This window comes from Pomacea canaliculata, linkage group LG7 (genome assembly GCF_003073045.1).
Source record: "Pomacea canaliculata isolate SZHN2017 linkage group LG7, ASM307304v1, whole genome shotgun sequence".
NCBI lineage: Eukaryota > Metazoa > Mollusca > Gastropoda > Architaenioglossa > Ampullariidae > Pomacea > Pomacea canaliculata.
In genome coordinates, this window is record NC_037596.1 from 20,065,083 (window position 1) to 20,085,507 (window position 20,425).

Here is a 20,425-nt window from a genome sequence, read left to right on the forward strand (position 1 = left end):
ACTTTCACGACCATTCGTCGACAGCGTGTCAGCAAGACGACGACAGCCACTGCTGTCACTGCTCGGTGTTGTGACAGCCAGACACCACGTGTCTCGCACGCTCAGTAACCGCAAGTACTGTGTCGTCCACGTGGCGGGAGCGATTTGAAAAACGAAGATGGACGTACCCATCAATTTCGAGCCTTACTTGAAATTCTTTACATTTTGTGAAGCAACAGAAAGTGGGTATAGTTTCAAATGCAAGAATGGGTGCGGCAGCACGAAGTACTCAACGAACAAGACGTCGGCGTCTAATTTGAGAACGCACTTGCAGGTAAGTTCGTTGAGATTTTTATCGATCTTCATTCTTCATCTTCTTGCTTGTCTGCTTTTGGAATAGAGGAGTGTACATGTTGTAAAGATTGTGGAAAGGTAAGGGGTTGCATCAACGTGATTACCGCTGGGGCGACGACTGATCAAACTGCTGTCTTTACCGTTTGTGTCCTATCTATTTAGTCTTTGTCATAAAGTTGTGTGTGGTCTCAGATCAGAATAAAGGTCAATGTATATAAAAACCAGTTCTTGTGTTCAGGCCAGTTCTTAGCCCCCGCGGGGCCCGAGGCAAAGGGCATGTGCGGGGCCCTCACGCCACGATCACACGGTTTTAGTTGGGATCTAAAGTCACATATCAATCAAAAGCGCGGGGCCCCTTGAAGTGCGGGGCCCTAGGCAGATGCCTCGTCCGCCTGCCCCTAAGCACGGCCCTGGTTGTGTTAGCAAGTAATATAGTGTTTTGTGTGTATGTTTGATGTTTGTATATGTTGCTACAGCCAGCTGGCTACAGCTAACTTTTTATAACATCACGCTTTTAAAAGTAGCCAAAAGAAGCTGGCTACATTTTAAAAGTAGCCCAAAGAAGCTGGCTACGTTTTGGAAAATTGTAGCTGTAGTGTAGCTGGCTACGTTTTGAAAAAAAGTAGCTGTAGCGTAGCCGGCTACAAATTAAAAGTAGCTTGCCCATCCCTGCATGGGGGTCGCCACAAGTAAAAGGTTGAGAACCGCTGGACTAGATGAAGATCATTGTCGTTGTTCAGGCCGAGACAAATTCCTTCTACATCTCAATATTCTCCGCCAAGAGATGATCTTTGACCTCTATCTGGTGTAATGGAGCTTGTGGATTACCAAAGTTGTATTCTACATTCAGCCTATCTTACTAGCTTCAAATTTTCAATATTTTAGCCCAAGTTTACTTACACTATTAGGTCTTTCGTGTTTTGGTTAACACCTGTTTTTTCTGTTACTGATAAATAGAAACAAGATTTGGTCAATTATTGACACAATTATCGTACAAATAAAGAAGACTGAAACAATATTTATTTGCCTGTTTGTTTATGATGCAACTTTGAGCAAGAATGGCTGGACCAGATATTTAAAATTCAACCGTCCTTCACCATGTCGGCAATCATTGACAAGTGGGAGCAGGAATGTCAGCACATTAATGTTTACGAAAATGTAACTATGGTAAGCAAAGACTTCATTTTGCTTTCCGGTTAGTGTAGCTATTCATAAAGAAGAAAGTGAATGCCATCAGCACAGATGCACTCTAGAACCTTGCTATTGCATGGATTCCTCAATACATCCATGAAGTTTTGTTTGGTAATGTAGCTGAAAGTGATTATGTTGTTTTTTATGGAAACTCAACACACAATCTTTAGTGCAGAGCCTAACTTTTGCAGATAGAAATATTGTTCCATCAACACAATTCTTATCAGAGCATGTTATTAATAGTCATTGTAACCTTAGCGTCCTAGTGAATCACAATGTCAGCCATATCAGGCCTGCCTTTACTGTGACATCTCAACATCAAAACACTCTGCATCAATCGCTTAAAAAGAATCAACCTGAATGCTTGCCACGCGAACAGTAAAATAAAATCACACAGTTATATGCTGTAACTTATATATTGGGTTCATGCATAAAGTTTTTGGCACAACAATAATATGTGGTCAGGGGATATTTTTTTCTGCTACAACTGGCACATGCAGGGTCAGCGTTGATAACTTCTTGTTGAAGCGAGCTAACGCTTTAGTGTCATCAACAACAACAGGAAAGGTAACAGTCAGGTAGTTTTTGTCTGAAACTTGCAGCTTCACATCATCCTGCAAAACAAAAGGTCTGGTATGTTATGTGTAATGCTCAATGACACAAGTAATACATGCTACCTTGATTGGTACTGGTGTCAGAATGTAGTGTTCATTGTGTCACAGTAATAATGCTACCTTGACTGGCACTGGTGTCAGTGTGCAGTGTTCACTCACTGACACAGTGATAACTAGTACCCTGATTGATAGTGGCGTCAGTATGTAGTGCACGATCACTACCATAGTGACAATAGTTTCCTAGCAGCTACTAATGTCAGCTCACTCACTGACACAGTAACAAATGCTACTGTGACTGCTACTCATGTTAATGTGTCGCTAATGCTCATTCACTGACACAGTGACATATGCTACTGTGACTGCTACTCATGTTAATGTGTCGCTAATGCTCACTCACTGACACAGTGACATATGCTACTGTGACTGCTACTCAAGTTAATGTGTTGCTAATGCTCACTCACTGACACAGTCACAAATGCTACCCTGGCTGCTACTAGTGCATGTAGTAACACTCAATCATTGATATTGTGACAAGTGCTAGTCTGGCTGCTACTAGTGTCCTACTTGTACACCTGTTTGAGTCTAAAATAACACTGTACTGAACCCTGTCTTTACATGTTATAACATTGTATTGTACCTGCCTTTATGTGTTGTAACACTGAAGTAAAGTGCCAGAGTTTGTTATTTCAGTGTATTTTACCTATGATGCTTAACAAGTGCCTGTGAAGTTTTAACAACATTTTGTCCCTACAATAATTAACAAGTGCCTGTGTCTGCCACTGCCCTAACCCTACTCCTCTCACCTGAGAAACATCCAGTTGACACTGCGACACTGATGTCACATGCGGCAGATGAACCGTCAAGACTAAGGTATTTGATGCTTGGGAAATATGCAGGTCATACTTGGGAGTGATTAGATTCTTAGTAACTTCTATCTCCTCAATGAGTACTTTCTTATTTGTATTAGTGTTGAGGCCTGTGGGTGTCAACTTTTGCCCATTGCTGGCACCATCTGCACATACAGTGATCTTTGACAGCTGTGTTAGAACAGAGTCTTCACTCTCTTTCCCCTTGCCGTCATCCATTTTACTATGATTGTCTCTCTTCTCAAGAGACTTGTGCAGCGCTTGAAGAAAACCATTCTGAACTGCCTGTAGATCCCCTTTGAAAGATGAGTCATCAGGCAGAACCTCAAAGTGTTGAGTCACTGGTTGATGACACAGATGTTCGAGATACTCAAGCACCAAGTGAATAAACATGGTCATCTGGGATCTATCCTTGGCACAGTCTTTCAGCACTTGCGGGTTTGTTGTTATGGAAACTGTGGATATTTCTGAGAAACATAAAATTTAAGTAAAAAATAAAACATAAAATATTTTGCTACATATACATTATAAGTCAACTCCATGCTAAGCATTAAATGATACTACAGTTATTTTGTCATCTGCCAATATATGTTTTTGATTTACTGTCCATTTTGTTTATAACTTTATCATGACTTGCGAAATTCAAGCTATGGTAAAAGGCAAGTACATTTTAACTGTGCTTTATATTTCAAGATTCATTGTATGTAATAAGAGTGATTATGGGCAAGAGACATCTTAAAACTCTGTAGGTGGGTCTGAGAAAGACAAAAAGTGCAGTTTTGCTTGTTTTAGTTAACAGCACTTGATCATGGACGTCTCTGTCAACCTTTTCCTGAATGTTCATCAATACTTGATCCTTAATATCTGTCAACACTTGATTCTAGATGTTTACGTCTACACTTGACCTTGAATGTTTATGTCAGCATTTACTCCAGGATTTGTCAGCATTAGGATTATAATTTATTTGATAGCAGATCACTTACATTAAAATACAGTTACTACTTCAGAATTTATTTCATGCCAGACCAGTTACATTTGAATATTGTTAGATTTGACAATTTAGCAGCTGGAAAGAAAACAGTTTTAAAAATGCAGCCAGACTAGAGCTGTGTAACACTATTGAAATATCCTAGTGATATAACTGAACAGTCAAAATGTCAGCACACATCGTACAGCAGTTCATTAGCAGTCTTGACAAATAAATAGCTTTAATATCTAGGCACATCTGGTATGCGCTGCCTGGCATGCATGTTGTCTACACCTCAACTGGTAATAGTTTCGGGCAGATACTTAATGTCTACACTTTTCATGCCATAGCTGGCATAGCAGATAGTTGGTGTCAGGGCACAGGGACTTGCAGATAGTGTCTACATCCTAAGTGGGCAGACTGCCTGACAGATATTTAGAATGTATATAGATGCATATTAAATGATGAGGTCTAATCATTGAAAAACATTTTCGTTTTACAAGAAAGTAAAATGATAATTGTCACAGGAATATCATTACACGTACAATATAATTAAGGCATACCTTTTCTTTCTCCTTTCTTGTCATCCATTACTGGAGCTGCAAAGAGTGGAATGTTGTCATGTTGTGACTTTGGTGCTGGAATTCTGGCCCAGGACATGATGTTGACGTACAAAGCCTCCCCTGCCTGATATTTTACAATTTGTCTGTGTACTTAATGTACAGATATTACTTTCACAGTTTCTGAGTACACAAAGCCAAAATAAGGTGGTCCTATGATCTTACACTTACTAGAGATTACGATATTAGAGATCCCACCTGCATATCTCCAGGCCAGCATTTTTGTGAGGGTTGTGTCCATCTTCTCCCCCTTAATGACTTACCTTCTTTACCGCTTTATGGTGTCAGGTGCACCTTAACAACTAGGTCAATCAAGGGGAATCCAAGTACTGCATGCAAACCCTTTAGGTGCAAGCATCATTGATCAAACCAAATGACTGTCCCAGACCACTAGGCTTTCTAGTTCCACACAGTAATGATGGATAAATCTATATACAGTACAGTATAGACATTCAGCAAGACCTGTGAATTGGGGATGATTGGCATGTGTGGTGTAGCAGATGACTGATGCCTGTACTGTAACAAATGGCTGGTACCTGCATTGTAACACATCCTGCCATATTTTTTGAAACAGACATGTTTACTGGTAAGTATGCTGGTAACTTTAAATTTGGTAAATTTAAATTTTTCAATTTTACATAACTTTAAATTTATCTACAGAACAAAAATGAAGTTGTGATTTCTTAATGAGATTGCTTCTTGTTACCAATTCCTTAAAATAATTAATTTTAGGCTGAATAAAATACAAAAATATAAGAAGGGATATGTCTGCCACTCCAGGAATACAGACCAATATGTCTTCCTTATGGACTAGCTTCTAAACACAGTTTGTCTGTTCTTCTTCTTGTTCCTATTCATTCCCAGTGGAGCACAGGGCCGCAACCTTACCTCGCCATCGGACCCGGTTCTGGGCATCCCTTTCCATTTGGGACCATGTTATGCCAGCTGTCTCCACCTCTCTGTGGACTGATCTCCTCCACGTCTGTCTGGGTCTCCCAACCCTGCGCCTCCCCTGTGGCTTCCAGCCCAAAGCTTGTCTTGTTAAATTGTCTTCTGGCTTTCATAAGGTGTGACCAATCCAGCCCCACTTCCGCTTACTGATGTCTTAGTTTGTCTGTTAGTCCCTGTACACTCATTATGTTGTGGGTCTTTCCTGAATTTAAATACAATAGGTATTCACAACGCCATATTCTGGGAATAAGATGGTCTGAAAAGATCTCCTGTGGAAAAGAACCAACCAGAATGCCACTAGCCAAGACATCAAAAAGCGCAGGAGGGGTTGGATAGGACACACCCTGGGCAAACCAGCTGACACCATTGCCAAACAGGCACTTGACTGGAATTCTCAGGGGAAGAGGAGAATTGGGAGAACAAAGCAGACTTGGAAAAGAAAAGTAGAGAGCGAGGCAAAGGACATTGGAACCACATGGGCCCAACTGGAGGGAGGCTGCCCTAAACTGGGTCCACTGATGAGGTGTTGTGGCCCTATATGCTCCTTGAGGAGTAACAAGAATGAAATTAAGATATTCACAACATTCATGTAAAATCATAATAATTTGAATATTTATCACTTCAAGACCTGGAAATGAGTCTTGACACACATATATGGCTGAGGTGGTGCAGTCATCTCTTTGTAGTCTGCTGTCTGTTTCTGGATAAAACGTTGGTATCCTTGGGGGTCATTGTCTGCCAGGTCATCCAGCATGTTCCACACCTGCTGGGCCTGCTGTAACAACTTATTGTTTCCTTCCTCATCACTGCCAAGCTCTGGTAGTAAACCCATGTTTTTTAGTGCTGTGACAGCCTCCATTAGGCAATGTACTTTTTATCTGCATATCAACAAGTTTAGGGAGACACAGCTTCATATTACTAAATCTACAACTGACAGGCATAATATACAAAACATGCTATTAATAACAAAGCAAGAAAGTATGATTTACTATCAGTAAACAAAAGTGATAGAAATACAGCTAAGGCACATTATATATCAACAAGTCTGCAAATGAGCCAAAATTTGCAGTTAACATAAAAATCATTATTTAATAATACCATTGTTCCTGTTCTGCTCGAAGTCTGCTATTGAAAATATACTATTTCATAATGATAAAGTAAAAAGTTTCCTAAAAAATATTCAGTCTGTTTGTATACCCATTGTATCGTGCTGCGAGCTCTCAGCCGACCAACACCAGACACTGTTGATTTGATGACAAACGTACTTTAATCAACTGAAGACAATATGGCTGCTCGCCAACCTTGACATTCCTAAAATCTAACTTAAAGCCCCGGATGTCCCCCCGGGATAACCCTTATCATGACACCCATTTCACAGCTATTGGGGTCGGAGGTGATGAAGAACGTATTCTGTATCCCCTGGGTACTGAACTGGCTATAAAGGGCAGGTCTTTGAGTTTCTCTAACCCTGTGTATTGAACTGGCTATAGTGTACAGGCCGCTAAAAGAGTACCCGATCGACAAAGTGTAATAAGCCAAAAAAAGTCAAAATACAAGTTCACAATAAATTAAATGATGACAAAATCTGTTTAAAAAATTAACAAGAAAAATCACGTTTATTTGCCATTGTATGGTTCTTTTGATAATATTTTGTGTTAATAGCTATACTTGTTTCATCGGTGATCGATTCGTCTTTGGGGCTTGGAACAATTTGACTTGGGACAAAATGGTCCTACCTGGTATGAAACAGACATTATAGCTGGGACGAACTGACTCAGGCTGTGGGTCGAAATGACCGCGCGGTACGTTATCGTTTGACTTTGATCTGCACCGCACGCGGAATTCGACGCCCCTTCACGGAGAAATGCGCTCTACAAATTCGCCTACTAGTAATATTGTTATACACATGTAAATCACGCTGAAAATCTCCAAGAAAAACTAAAACAAAATTGATTATGGCTCTTTGGTTCACGTACTCACCGTTAGATCAGGCAGTCAGTGCATGAATGCGTCCTTGGTATGCGTACTACGTCACCGGAAGCTCTGCTCATCACACTATCCTATGACGTAATGTTGCGTAGACCCAGTTCCGGTAGCTGAACCACGGAGTTGCATATAAGTCTGTGGCTTGAACCACGGACTTGTATGATACCCGTGTGTAGCTTAACAGTTTTGACTTACTAAACCTGTAGCTTGAACCACGGAGTTTTATGTGACAGCTACACTGAAAATCATCGGAAGTAAACAGCCGTTTTCTTCGAAGATTCATTATTACTAGTTGTGAGTAAGTGCAACTCGAATAACCATCTGCCGATGTTCGTACGAGTAGTTTCATTGTAAACTGCATATTTTGTAGCAAGAAAATCAGTTCATGCCAAGGACCTATTCACAGATTTGTCTTTTTAGTGGATATATACCAGTATAGCACATGCCACAACTAGTGCAGATTTTTTCAAATAACGCCTTAAGTTGTATTTTATAATGCATCAGTTTTTCATTACTTTTCAGTTATTTTCTGGGAAAGAAAGGAAGAACCATTATCCACTGTTTTTGCTCTTATTGTATTTTTTATATACATATACCTAGTTTGCTTCTAATAGATGTTGAGAAAATGCTAGTTTACCGAAGCTCTTTAGCTTGGTTTAAAATGGTGGTATTTGATTTGTATTTAAGTAGTTTCACAAAACATTTTATGGCTGTTTGCAGAATTATTTTATTGAAACACAGTATGAGTGGCATTTTCTCCAAGACAACTAAGCTGATGCTACGTAATGTCCTCCGCCATACAGACTCCCACAACAGGGTGAGACTTTTGTATTGCTGAATGTGGCACCAATTTATGAACAGTAAAGTTTAATATCATTTTTTTATATCATTGACTCAGCAGTGTTAGAAGTAATAAATGTTAATAGCATCACCCTGTTGGAATAGGTAGGGTAACTCCAGTGATCCCACTTATAAAAGTGGAAGTTTATTTAAAATACAAATGCTGGTCACCATCCAGTTACATAAAGAATGAAAGCAATCCCATTTAAGGCATTCAGATGAATGTCCCATTAATTACTTGAATTCACTGCAGGTAAGATTGTGGATGCTAATTCTCTTGGTATTGATCCATTTCTGCTTCTGTTGCTAAAATGTTTCACCCTGTATTTATTTGTCCTTTTGTTCAGAGTCAGGTGAATCTTTCTTAGGCCTCTACTGCAAACTAGTAAGAGAGAGCCAAAAATCTTGTATTACAAGCATTCATATCGGTTTATCACAGGTGGTGGAGGAAGCAGAGATGTGGCAGCAATATGAGCGTCAGAAGACAACAGCTGATGTTGGCCCCAACAACCCTTCATTCCACCACGATGACCGTTGGAGCAGAGACTTGTATAGTGGACAGCATAAATTTGACAGAAAGAAGAGAAAGATGCAAGAAGACAGACAAATGCCTTATATGGACCAGGATAACTCTGAAAGTACATTTTGGATGAGACAACTTGACAAGGCTGAGAGATCTGATCCAAACAGGTGCTAAATACATGGATTATGTAAATATATATATATGTGTCTGACATTGTGTGTGCAACATAATGCTGCAGTGTTGCAGTATTCTAATCAATTTACACAGACTTATGGGAGAAATAGAGTAGTTTTGTAATCATGGTATTGAGTATATGTTTTAGACAGCACTGTTAGGATTGCTGCATATACCTTTGGTGTGATGTCTTATTGTTGCATATACATTTGATGAGAAACAGCTAAAGTGTGTGCACACAGGAAGAAATTATGAAACTCATCACTGATCTTACCTAGATTACACGCCCCCCCAACCCCCACCCCCAGTTTCATACTCAGAAGGCCAGAGTATATTATGTATACCTGGTGCGAACCTGCTGGAAATGCCCTAAGTCAGGGATACCCAACCTACGGCCCGTGGGCCATATCCGGCCCGCGAAACTTCTGCCCACAGTGCAGGAAATCGGCATGTTAGTAAAAAAAAAAAAAAAAACGAAAAAAGGGAAGAAGAAGTATTTATCCCCACGTAGGGGCGTTTCCCAATCTTTTTTTCGATGGACGAACATTTCGATTCGGTGCTCCTACTTTGTGTCTCTACGATGCAGCCGGACATTCAGAAGTTGGTTTCGGGAAAACAACTTCAAATATCCCACTAATTACTACATAATTAATGGTAAGTACAACTTGTTTCTAATAAAAAATGGTATCTGCTCTAATTTTTTTTCTTTTTTGTGTTTTTGCGGTGAAGTGGCCCGCGACACGGCTGTCCGAAATGGGTATGGCCCGCGACACGGCTCTCCGAAATGTATATGGCCCGCAGGCCGAAAAAGGTTGGGCATCACTGCCCTAAGTGATACCGCTCAGTCGCATTCCCTTGTTGGACTCTGTGATGGGTGGGAAGCATAAGGAATGAACCAAATTCTTTTATATCATGGCACCAAAAAGAACAAACCTAGGAAAAGGTGTAAGAGAGGATGAATCTTCAGATAGTGAGGATGAGGTGAGAGATTGCGTGAGAAAGAATGTTGAGGGGGCCTGGCCCTGTTTTCTTGTGGTGGAGGACTCAGAGCTGGCCTAGCTGCTCTTGTCCCTCTCCCACCTTTTTTCCAGGTAGTTTTTTTTACATCAGATCTGTTTCCTTTGTTTAGGTCTGTCCCTTTGGGAGCAGTCTTTATATTTTTAAGGAGGATTGGACTCTACCATCAGATTTAAGATTTGTATGTCCTGATAACTGTTGTCTTTTGCTTGTTTTCTTTTCTTTGTTTGTTGGTGGCCTTTTAGGGCGACAATACTCCTTTTTACACTTTATCCATTCTTTTACATAATTGTTTACTTCTTGTGTTGGCTTTTTTTAAAGGATGTTATGGTTATATCACTCAATGGGTTTTGACCTTTAACTTTTTAAAGTAAGATTACTTTTTGTTGCCATGATATAGCTTTAGTTGCTGGTATGGTGTTAAACACAAACCAACCTAGATTACATAAGAGAAAAGAGACATGCTCTTAAATCTCTAGGAATATCACTATTGCAGCTTAATCTTATTTTTTTTAATGGAATTTAAGAGTAGGAAACAAATTTATTAAGTACTCTAAACTAAAATATTATTTAAACAGGAAATGCAGATAAAATTTGTATTTATATCTCATTTCAAATCTTGAATAAACTGATTTTTTAAATGTTGCATTGAAATAATTTTTAATTGATAGAGAGAAAAATCTACAACCTAAACTTCAAGCCTAAGAGCTTATAAACAATGAACGTTTGTCAGATTATCAATTTCAAGGATCTGTTTACAGGGTGGGATCACAGTGGCTACAGAGAACTTTACCCAGAGATTTTGACTCGATAGGTCATGTGATGGTCATAAAAGCTCACACTCAAAAACTGTAAATAGCTTTGCTTGAAATTATGATATCTTAGGATTATTCAAAAGCCCTGATTATTTTTTTTAGTTATATCACATTTTCGTCCCACAAATGTGCCATCAGACATTCTCCCTTTCTCAACTGGCTGATGATTTTTCTGCCTGTCAGTTTATTTTGAATCAAGCAAACAGTTTCTGCAAAGTGTGAATTTATTAATATCGTTAGCTTGCTTACTAACAGCTACCCAAGTGAAGTAAGTCAGCTGCACACTGTTAGTATTCCTTTGGATTTGTAAATGCCAGTGTGTTAAAGATATTAAATCTGTAAAGGAATTGAGGGCTTGCAGACTGGACAATTCTCTTATAATCTGCCTTAGTATATCTTTCAGATTCACTTTTGTGTATCTTTTGGCACTGGAACTTTTCAGTAAAAATATAAAGATGTCCTTCTAACAATACTACTTTGCATAGATTAACTGGCATCTTTGCATAGGTCAGCTAACACTTTGTGGAAATTTATACTAGTGGTGTCTCTGCATAGATCGGCTTTATGGGAAGAAGATTCTTCATTTCTTGTTTCCTATTCGCCCCCAGTGGAGCATAGTGCTGCAACCACACCCCGCCATCGAACCCGGTCCTGGGCATCCCTTTAAAGTTGGGACCATGTCATGTCAGCTGTCTCTGGCTCTCTGTGGACTGATCTCCTCCACGTCTGTCTGGGTCTCCCAACCTTGCACCTCCCCTGTGGGTTCCAGCCCAAAGCTTGTCTCGTCGGCTGGCTTTCATAGAGTGTGACCAATCCAGCCCCGCTTCCACTTCTTGATGTCTTGACCATGTCATAGGTGGCACTGTGTTCCCACAGAAAAATATACACAAGACAAATTGGACTTCCCCTGATGGCCAGATAGAAAACCAGATTGACCATATAACAGTTGCTCGAAAGTGGAGATTGAGTCTCCAAAATGTCCAAGCGAGAAGAAATGCAAATGTTGCTTCAGACCACCAGCTTTTAGTCTTCAAGATTAAGCTGAAGTCCTTCATTGATCCAGCAGGCAGACCACACCACAAGTTTAATACTCAATGTCTCAAGAACTGTGAAGTCAAGAATAAGTATGAGGCTCTTTCAGGACTGACAGAAGAATCAGTGGAAGAATACTGGTCAACACTCCAGAGCACTTGGAAGTCAATCTGCACAGATGTTCTAGGGAAGAGGGAAAGAAAACACAAGGAATGGATGAGTCCAGAGACCTGCACAAAGATTGAATCAAGAAAGGGACTGAAACAGAAACTCAACTAGTGTCAAGACCAGCAAGAGAAGGAAGGTCTCTGAGCTGAATATTGGGAAGCCAAACGCCAAGTGAACAGATCTGTCAGGGAGGACAAGAGACCCATGAACTGACAAAGGAAGCGGAGATATCAGCTAAAAGGGAAACATGAAGCAACGAAATAACATTTTACGAAATAAACAAACTCTGTCAGGCAGGAACATCAACCCAAACAAGCCAGTGATGTTAATTGTATATGCTGGATTTGAAATGTCTTGGCAGTAGGAAGTAGTTGATCTGGTTATAAATTGAATCATTTGGGGGAATGACAAGTTGCTTTGCTCAGTTCTTTGTGGGGATGGAGGGTGTTGGGTGCGGTTCTCAATCTGTGGTATGCGTACCCCTAGGGGTACGGCAAAGGTTATGCAGGAGTACACAGCGACATAAATAAGCACACACCATTATAAAAATAAGTACTTTTATACGTGAACTTACGCACGAGGGGTATCCGCGGACATACTTTCTCCCCCTTTGTGGATACAATTGTGAAAAAGGTTGAGAATCTCTGGGCTAGGGTGGCTCTGTGGGGAACATGAGGAGCCTTAAACCCCTGTCATTGCTTTCCCCTAGACCATTCCTGCCCGTTGACTGAGCATGACAAGGATATTCATCTTTGGTACTACCTTTAGGGTTCTTTGTGGCTGTTTGTAGAACTTTTTACTTTGTGGTCTTTATGTGTGGAGGTCAGAGTGTAAACTTGGATAATGGTGGCATAAGTAATATGCAGATGTTCTACATGCTCATAGAGGTTCCTTCTCTTAGTGCCATTGCTCACGATCTTGATCCAGTAGTACTCTCTCCTCCTTGGAGTTTGCTGAGGGATGCATGGTCATTGTTTATTTGGGCCTCAACCCAGCCATAACTGTGATATTCTTCCTGGCGTCAGTCTCCTCTCCAAGCAAGACCACAGTTGATAACCTATCAGCTGAAGGTTTGCGTTGTTCAAGAACATATGGACACTAGGCACTGGCTAGAACTTTTATCAAGGAAAGCCTTTGCCCAGAGATCCCTTGTTAACATCCTGTTTTGCTGTAGGATTTTCACTCCTTTAGTCTTTGTCTTTACCAAGATTGCTTGCAAATCAGTGGGATAATTGACTCTTGGCTAGGGTGGGGTTATAGACAATTTTCTTTTGTTTTTCTGCAGCCTAGAATGAAACATTGGCTTCCACTTTATCACACACTTTTTTCCATCACTCAGACAAAACAGCTTATCTTCAGCATTGAGGGATAAATTTTTCACAATCAGTACTGCCAAACATCAGTTAAGGAAGAAGTCTCCATCCAATTCAGTGTGTAATTATGAACCATAACCATCATCTACAAGTGGTGACAGTGAGATGGCATTAAATAGGATTTGTGCCACAATTCATGCCTTTAGATGATGATAATTAAATAAGGTTGGTAGCTTCTGTGGATAATTAACTTGGCAGGAAACATCTGAGGGAAAAGTCGTTAGCAAGCTATTTGATATTTCTGCGTGATGGATATACAGTGGAACCTCGGTTAGCGAACGCCTCGGATAGCGAATTTTTCGGTTAACGAACAAAAATTTCGCTAAAAATTTGTCTCGGATAGCGAACAAAATTTCGGATAACGAACAAAAATTTCGTTAAAAATTTATCTCCGATAGCGAACAAAATTTCGGATAACGAACAGCCACGTGAACCACACGTGACCGACCAGCATGTCATCATTCGCGCTCGAGACAGTTACGATCAGTCGTTCCTTACCTGTGCGCATCCTTCTTATTTAGTGATTGTGTGCTTTATTTTAATAAGATAATCCTCAATCATGGCTCCAAGAAGATTAAGAGCAATTAATAGTAGTGAGTAATGACAAGGAAGCAGCCAACAAATGAATTGAAAAAGGAAATGATTTCAAAGTATGAAGGTGGCATGCGTCTGTCGGATATGTGATGTCGTATTACCGAAGAGTTTTACAAAAAAGCAGAAGAAGCAGACACTGGACAAGTTTTTTTCTTCAACCTCAAAGCTACAGAAAAAGGGAAGTCTCCCCCGATTTTATAATGTCACGTGTGCTCATGGAGAGGGGATTCAAAGCAGTAATTCCACTCCTTCCTCCCCACACCTGTTTCCACCCACGCCGTCAAAACGGCAAGTTTTCTGTTTAAATGCTTTCGTTAATGTTTTTATGTTTATTTAACTCCGTTTATATTGCATTATAACTGTTCTCATTAAAACAAATACCTATATATATACTAGCCTGTAACTTTCAAATAGCGAGTCAACAGGGGCTGGGAACCAATTAAATCTATTTCCTTTATTTCTTATGGAAAAAATTGTTTCGGATAACGAACATTTCGGTTAACGAACAGCTTTCCAGAACGGATTAAGTTCGTTAACCGAGGTTCCACTGTAGTAGATTTTTGACTAGATTACAGTTTTATAATCCTAATAATTTTTATATCAGAGTTATCATTCATTATTTGACTGCTTGATAAACAACAGATCATTGTTAAAACTTTGTTTTTGGCTTTCCCCTGTCCTATTATCCCCCCCTTCCCGTTCTACTTTTGCTTATAATATCTCTTTTTGATTCTGCATATTCACGCTGTATGTAAACATTTCTTTAGATTTTAGCTTGGTGACTTTAAGTTCTTTTTTATCAATAGGAGACATGCAAAGAAGAAGAAGAAAAAGAAGATGAAAAAGAAGAAAGTTAAAGAGCGGAAATCTGAAGTAAAAGAGAAAGTGCCCGGATGCTTGGTCAAACTAGACAGCTCAGGGTTACAGAGATACCAACACATGCAGCAGCTTGACAAGAGAAAAGATTGTGTACAGGATGACAGTGAACAAGAGGAAAGCAAGTACAGTGGGAATTCGCAAGGTGGTGAAGTAAGGGCTAAGGACATCACCAGGGAAAAACTCAAACGATATAGAGACCCACATGACCACAAACACCATAGCCATAAACATAGGTCTTCAGCTTCTGCACGTCCAGAGTGGGCTGAAGTGACAGCAGACCCCATCAAACACAGCTATGACTTTGACAGAAATTCAGATTTGGAGTGGGTAGAGGTCACTGCAGATTCTGTCAAACACAGCCATTAATAGATGATTTTGTGAATGTGATGTAGATACTTCAATAATATTGTCAACAGCTTACTAATAGTAAACAGTGGTGCATATCTGAAATAGTTTATTGATAGTAGGCAATGGTGCAGGTCTGGTGTGAGCGGTGTACTAATAACCATTGGTGCAGATTTGCTCCTTTAATAAAGCAAAATGACATTTCATTTTAGTAAGACTGTCTTGTCAAATGTGTAATAATATTTCTCTGTAAGTAAAATTTGTGTAATTTAAGTTTAGAAGAGGAGACATGCATAATTATTGTCAGTAGGAATTACCTGTTCTTTTTCATTATGCACCTCCGGCACATGAACAGTTTTGGGCTTCTCTATTGGCCAGGCTTTGAATGCAGGAAATCCCAACTGGACCGTCTGATGCAGGAGCCCCCATTGCAGTGCTGTCTCATACCATAGCTGGCTATCTCGGGTCCCTGTATCTCAATTTACATGTGCTATCATGACAATAATCCAATCAGGGCTTCCTGCTTACGAGACCTGGACTCGTGAAAACGGGAAAGGGAGTGTCATTTGAACTTGTAGAGCTTATCCAGAATGCCAGAGGGGCTGAGATGGTGTCTGCTTGCAAGAGATGTGGTTTAAAATACTAATACAGCATTCAGTTTGGTATTAATAGTTTGTAAGTTGCATGATGGACAGATGGTCACTTGATGTCACTTGTTTTCACCATCTGGAATTATCCTTCCAGAAGGAAGAAGTTACCCCAAAAAATTGCATTCCAAGATTTTGCATACAACAGTAAATTCTGCTCAGTGATTTCATTTCCATCTGATTGCCCTCTTTTTTTTCCATAATTTTTAGAACTAGGTGATCGAACCTTTCGTGATCTTCAACCTACACCATCTTCAAATTCTCAGTCTTGACGCCAAACGACATCAACTTGAAACCAACCCTAATGGTAGTCGGGGCGTTCTTGTATAGACAGTTGGTGTGGTCTGTGAAAGGGTTAAGTGGATGCCGAGGTATGTGATTCCATCAACCTGCTCCACATTTTGTGCATCAAGAGGATTTCCTTAGAATTTGGCATGTTTGGGGTAACAAGAAATTGTTTTTCTGCGGTAGAAGACAAACGTCTGAGTCTCATCTTCATATTCTGAGACTGAGCCATCACGGTCATTAGTCTAGAGTATAAATAGCACCAGTGCGGTCAGCCGGTCACACAGCCTTGTAAACAAACACAAGATGGGGGTTGGGAATGAGGACTGGTGGAGACGAACTGCTGACGATTGGTTATTAAGGACCTACAGAATGATCTCAAGTTGCCGTGATTTAGCCCTAGTTTGCTGGCACGGCATTCAACACAAACAAACAGAATGATCTCACGAACTAGAATGTGTAACCTGACAGTGCTCAACGCTGAACTTAGGTCAGTACATGTACTTCTATCGCTAAAATACCTAAATTCTTAGCTACATCATCTCACGTGGAAACTAAGGTTGGCTAAATCATCTCACATGATGAATGTTGTACTGGTTTCATCATCTCGTCTCGTGAAAGCATGATCGACTTCGTCTCATATGCGATGACCTCACCTGAACTTTCGATTGGCTACATCGTGTCGCTTGATTAATGTTTGATTGGCTACATCGTGTCGCTTGATTAATGTTTGATTGGCTACATCGTGTCGCTTGATTAATGTTTGATTGGCTACATCGTGTCGCTTGAGGAACGTTTGATTGGCTGCATCGTGTCGCTTGATTAATGTTTATTGGCGACATCGTGTCGCTTGATTAATGTTTGATTGGCTTGATGAATGATTGGCTACATCGTGTCGCTTGAGGAACGTTTGATTGGCTTGATGAATGATTGGCTACATCATGTCTCTTGATGTATGTTTGATTGGCTTGATGAATGGCAACATCATGTCTCTTGGTGTATGTTTGATTGGCTACATCGTGTCTCTTGATGTATGTTGGATCTGCTACATCGTGTCTCTTGATGTATGTTGGATTGGCTTGATGAATGGCAACATCATGTCTCTTGGTGTATGTTGGATTTGCTACATCGTGTCTCTTGATGTATGTTGGATTGGCTACATCGTGTCTCTTGATGTATGTTGGATTGGCTTGATGAATGGCAACATCATGTCGCTTGGTGAATGTTTGATCGGCAACATCATGTCGCTTGCTTGCAAATATTCTGTCGTCGTCGGTGAGTGAGTGCTTGTAGCCATCAGTGCGTTTGAAAAGCCTATCTCGACTTGCCAAACACTGTTTTAGAAAAGTGAAAGGACCCCGCCATGCTTTCTTGCTGATATGCTTATCTTTTAATAGCATCTCCCGAAATAATGACTGCTTGCTGACGAAAACATTAAGTGTAAGAGGGCGGTAGCGGGAGGGCTGTGATAACGACGGTATGTTTACAGCAGCTTGTGGGATGGAAGCTGTAGATGTCCCGCCGCGTCAGACTTGGCTGGTGTCGATGTACTCGTCAGATTTCACCCCAAACATCTCAGTCTACGAGGCTGCGGGCCCGTCCTACTTACTTGTATATATTTATATACGCTGTAAGGCGTGGGTTCAGTGGTCACGTGACATCTCATGTTTCGTCAGTTTTCTGAAGTCACAGTCTTGGGAACTGTGGCGAAGGAGCGTAACATTCACGTGACTTTGTGGATGTTCTGATCTCACACACTGTAGATGGGAGTGAGCACCATATGATGTCACTGTAGATGGGAGTGAGCACCATATGATGTCACACACACTGTAGATGGGAGTGAGCACCATATGATGCCACACACACTGTAGATGGGAGTGAGCACCATATGATGTCACACACTGTAGATGGGAGTGAGCATTATATGATCACACACTGTAGATGGGAGTGAGCACCATATGATGTCACACACACTGTAGATGGGAGTGAGCACCATATGATGTCACACACACTGTAGATGGGATGGGATGATGGCCACACACACTGTAGATGGGAGTGAGCACCATATGATGTCACACACTGTAGATGGGAGTGAGCATTATATGATCACACACTGTAGATGGAGTGAGCACCATATGATGTCACACACACTGTAGATGGGAGTGAGCACCATATGATGTCACACACACTGTAGAGGAGAGCACCATGTGATGTCAACACTAGATGGGAGTGAGCACCATATGATGCACACATATGACACACTGTAGTTGGGACCATATGATGTCACACACACATGGAGGGAGCACATATGATGTCACACACACTGTAGATGGGAGTGAGCACCATATGATGTCACACACACTGTAGATGGGAGGGAGCACCATATGATGTCACACACACCATGTACACACACTGTAGATGGAGTGAGCACCATATGATGTCACACACACTAGATGGAGTGAGCACCATATGATGTCACACACACTGTAATGGGAGGGAGCACCATATGATGTCACAACACACTGTAGATGGAGTGAGCACCATATGATGCCACACACACTGTAGATGGGAGTGAGCACCATATGATGTCACACACACTGTAGATGGGAGTGAGCATTATATGATCACACACTGTAGATGGGAGTGAGCACCATATGATGTCACACACACTGTAGATGGGAGTGAGCACCATATGATGTCACTGTAGATGGGAGTGAGCACCATGTGATGTCACACACACTAGATGGGAGTGAGCACCATATGATGTCACTGTAGATGGGAGTGAGCACCATATGATGTCACACACTGTAGATGGAGGGAGCACCATATGATGTCACTGTAGATAGGAGTGAGCACCATATGATGTCACACACACTGTAGATGGGAGTGAGCACCATATGATGTCACACACACCGTAGATGGAGTGAGCACCATATGATGTCACTGTAGATGGGAGTGAGCACCATATGATGTCACACACACTAGATGGGAGTGAGCACCATATGATGTCACACTGACTGTAGATGGGAGGGAGCACCATATGATGTCACTGTAGATGAGAGTGAGCACCATATGATGTCACACACACTGTAGATGGGAGGGAGCACCATATGATGTCACTGTAGATGAGAGTGAGCACCATATGATGTCACACACACTGTAGATGGGAGGGAGCACCATATGATGTCACTGTAGATGGGAGTGAGCACCATGTGATGTCACACACACTGTAGATGGGAGTGAGCACCATATGATGTCACACACACTGTAGATGGGAGTGAGCACCATATGATGTCACTGTAGATGGGAGTGAGCACCATATGATGTCACACACACTGTAGATGGGAGTGAGCACCATATGATGTCACACACACTGTAGATGGGAGGTGAGCACCATATGATGTCACTGTAGATGGAGTGAGCACCATATGATGTCAACACACACTGTAGATGATGGAGTGAGCACCATATGATGTCAACACACACTAGATGGGATGAGCACCATATGATGTCACACACACTGTAGATGGGAGTGAGCACCATATGATGTCACTGTAGATGAGAGTGAGCACCATATGATGTCACACACACTAGATGGGAGTGAGCACCATATGATGTCACACTGTATATGTGTTGGGAAAAGTCCCGTCACGTAACGTGCGCTGGACTTGTTGATAACCCTACTCAGTATTTTTTTCTTTGATTACTGAAGCTATCTCAGTACCGCTGAAAACATCCACAAGGAAAGGAGTCTGCAAATCAAAAGGTGTCAGCAATGTGTCATGGGGCTGTTGTCATTGTGTCACGAGGCTGTTTTTAATGTGTCATGAGGCTGTGTTCATGGTGTCATTGTGTCATGGGGCTGTTTTCGTGGTGTCATGGGCCTTTGCCGTTGTCATTGCATGATTGTGTGTCGTGGGCATCTTCGTGTTACTGGTTATGTCATGTTTTTGTGTCACTGATCGTGTGTCTCTAGCTGGGTCATATCTTTGTCACTGTGTCATGTAATGTGTCTCAGACTGTCACGTGTCTTTAGTTGAGTGTCACTTGGTGTGTGTCGTGTCTCTATGTGTCTTACGTTTTCGGAACAGTTCGTAGTGAAGGCAGCGCTTTCTTCCCTTCACTTTGCACTCCCTCCCTCCACCCCGGATATACGCGTGTGACGTACACCCGTTATTGACTAGAAACAGTGAGTAAAAACCGGT

General features: G+C 41.1%; 2 protein-coding genes across 5 annotated transcripts; one reads left to right on the top strand and one right to left on the bottom strand.

The window, feature by feature from the left end:
• The first annotated feature begins 1,017 nt into the window (after positions 1-1,017).
• On the top strand, positions 1,018-18,096 carry LOC112567696 (uncharacterized protein NKAPD1-like). 4 transcript variants are annotated; one of them, XM_025244446.1, is made up of 5 exons: positions 7,635-7,826; positions 8,249-8,345; positions 8,808-9,058; positions 14,871-15,093; positions 16,146-18,096. In XM_025244446.1, exons 2-5 carry the CDS (start codon positions 8,271-8,273, stop codon positions 16,149-16,151), a joined length of 555 nt encoding a protein of 184 aa, XP_025100231.1. In that variant the 5' UTR covers positions 7,635-7,826; positions 8,249-8,270; the 3' UTR covers positions 16,152-18,096. The 4 variants fall into 4 exon arrangements, with proteins under 4 accessions (XP_025100229.1, XP_025100231.1, XP_025100227.1 ...); XM_025244444.1 differs by lacking the exons at positions 7,635-7,826; positions 16,146-18,096 and adding an exon at positions 1,018-1,500 and having other exon boundaries at positions 14,871-15,943; XM_025244442.1 differs by lacking the exon at positions 16,146-18,096 and having other exon boundaries at positions 7,642-7,826; positions 14,871-15,943.
• Positions 1,925-7,573, bottom strand: LOC112567693 (PIH1 domain-containing protein 2-like). The gene is made up of 5 exons (XM_025244438.1): positions 7,523-7,573; positions 6,171-6,420; positions 4,535-4,658; positions 2,942-3,471; positions 1,925-2,138 (listed from the first exon to the last, which is right to left on the bottom strand). Exons 2-5 carry the CDS (start codon positions 6,399-6,401, stop codon positions 1,986-1,988), a joined length of 1,038 nt encoding a protein of 345 aa, XP_025100223.1. The 5' UTR covers positions 6,402-6,420; positions 7,523-7,573; the 3' UTR covers positions 1,925-1,985.
• Positions 18,097-20,425: the final 2,329 nt, after the last annotated feature.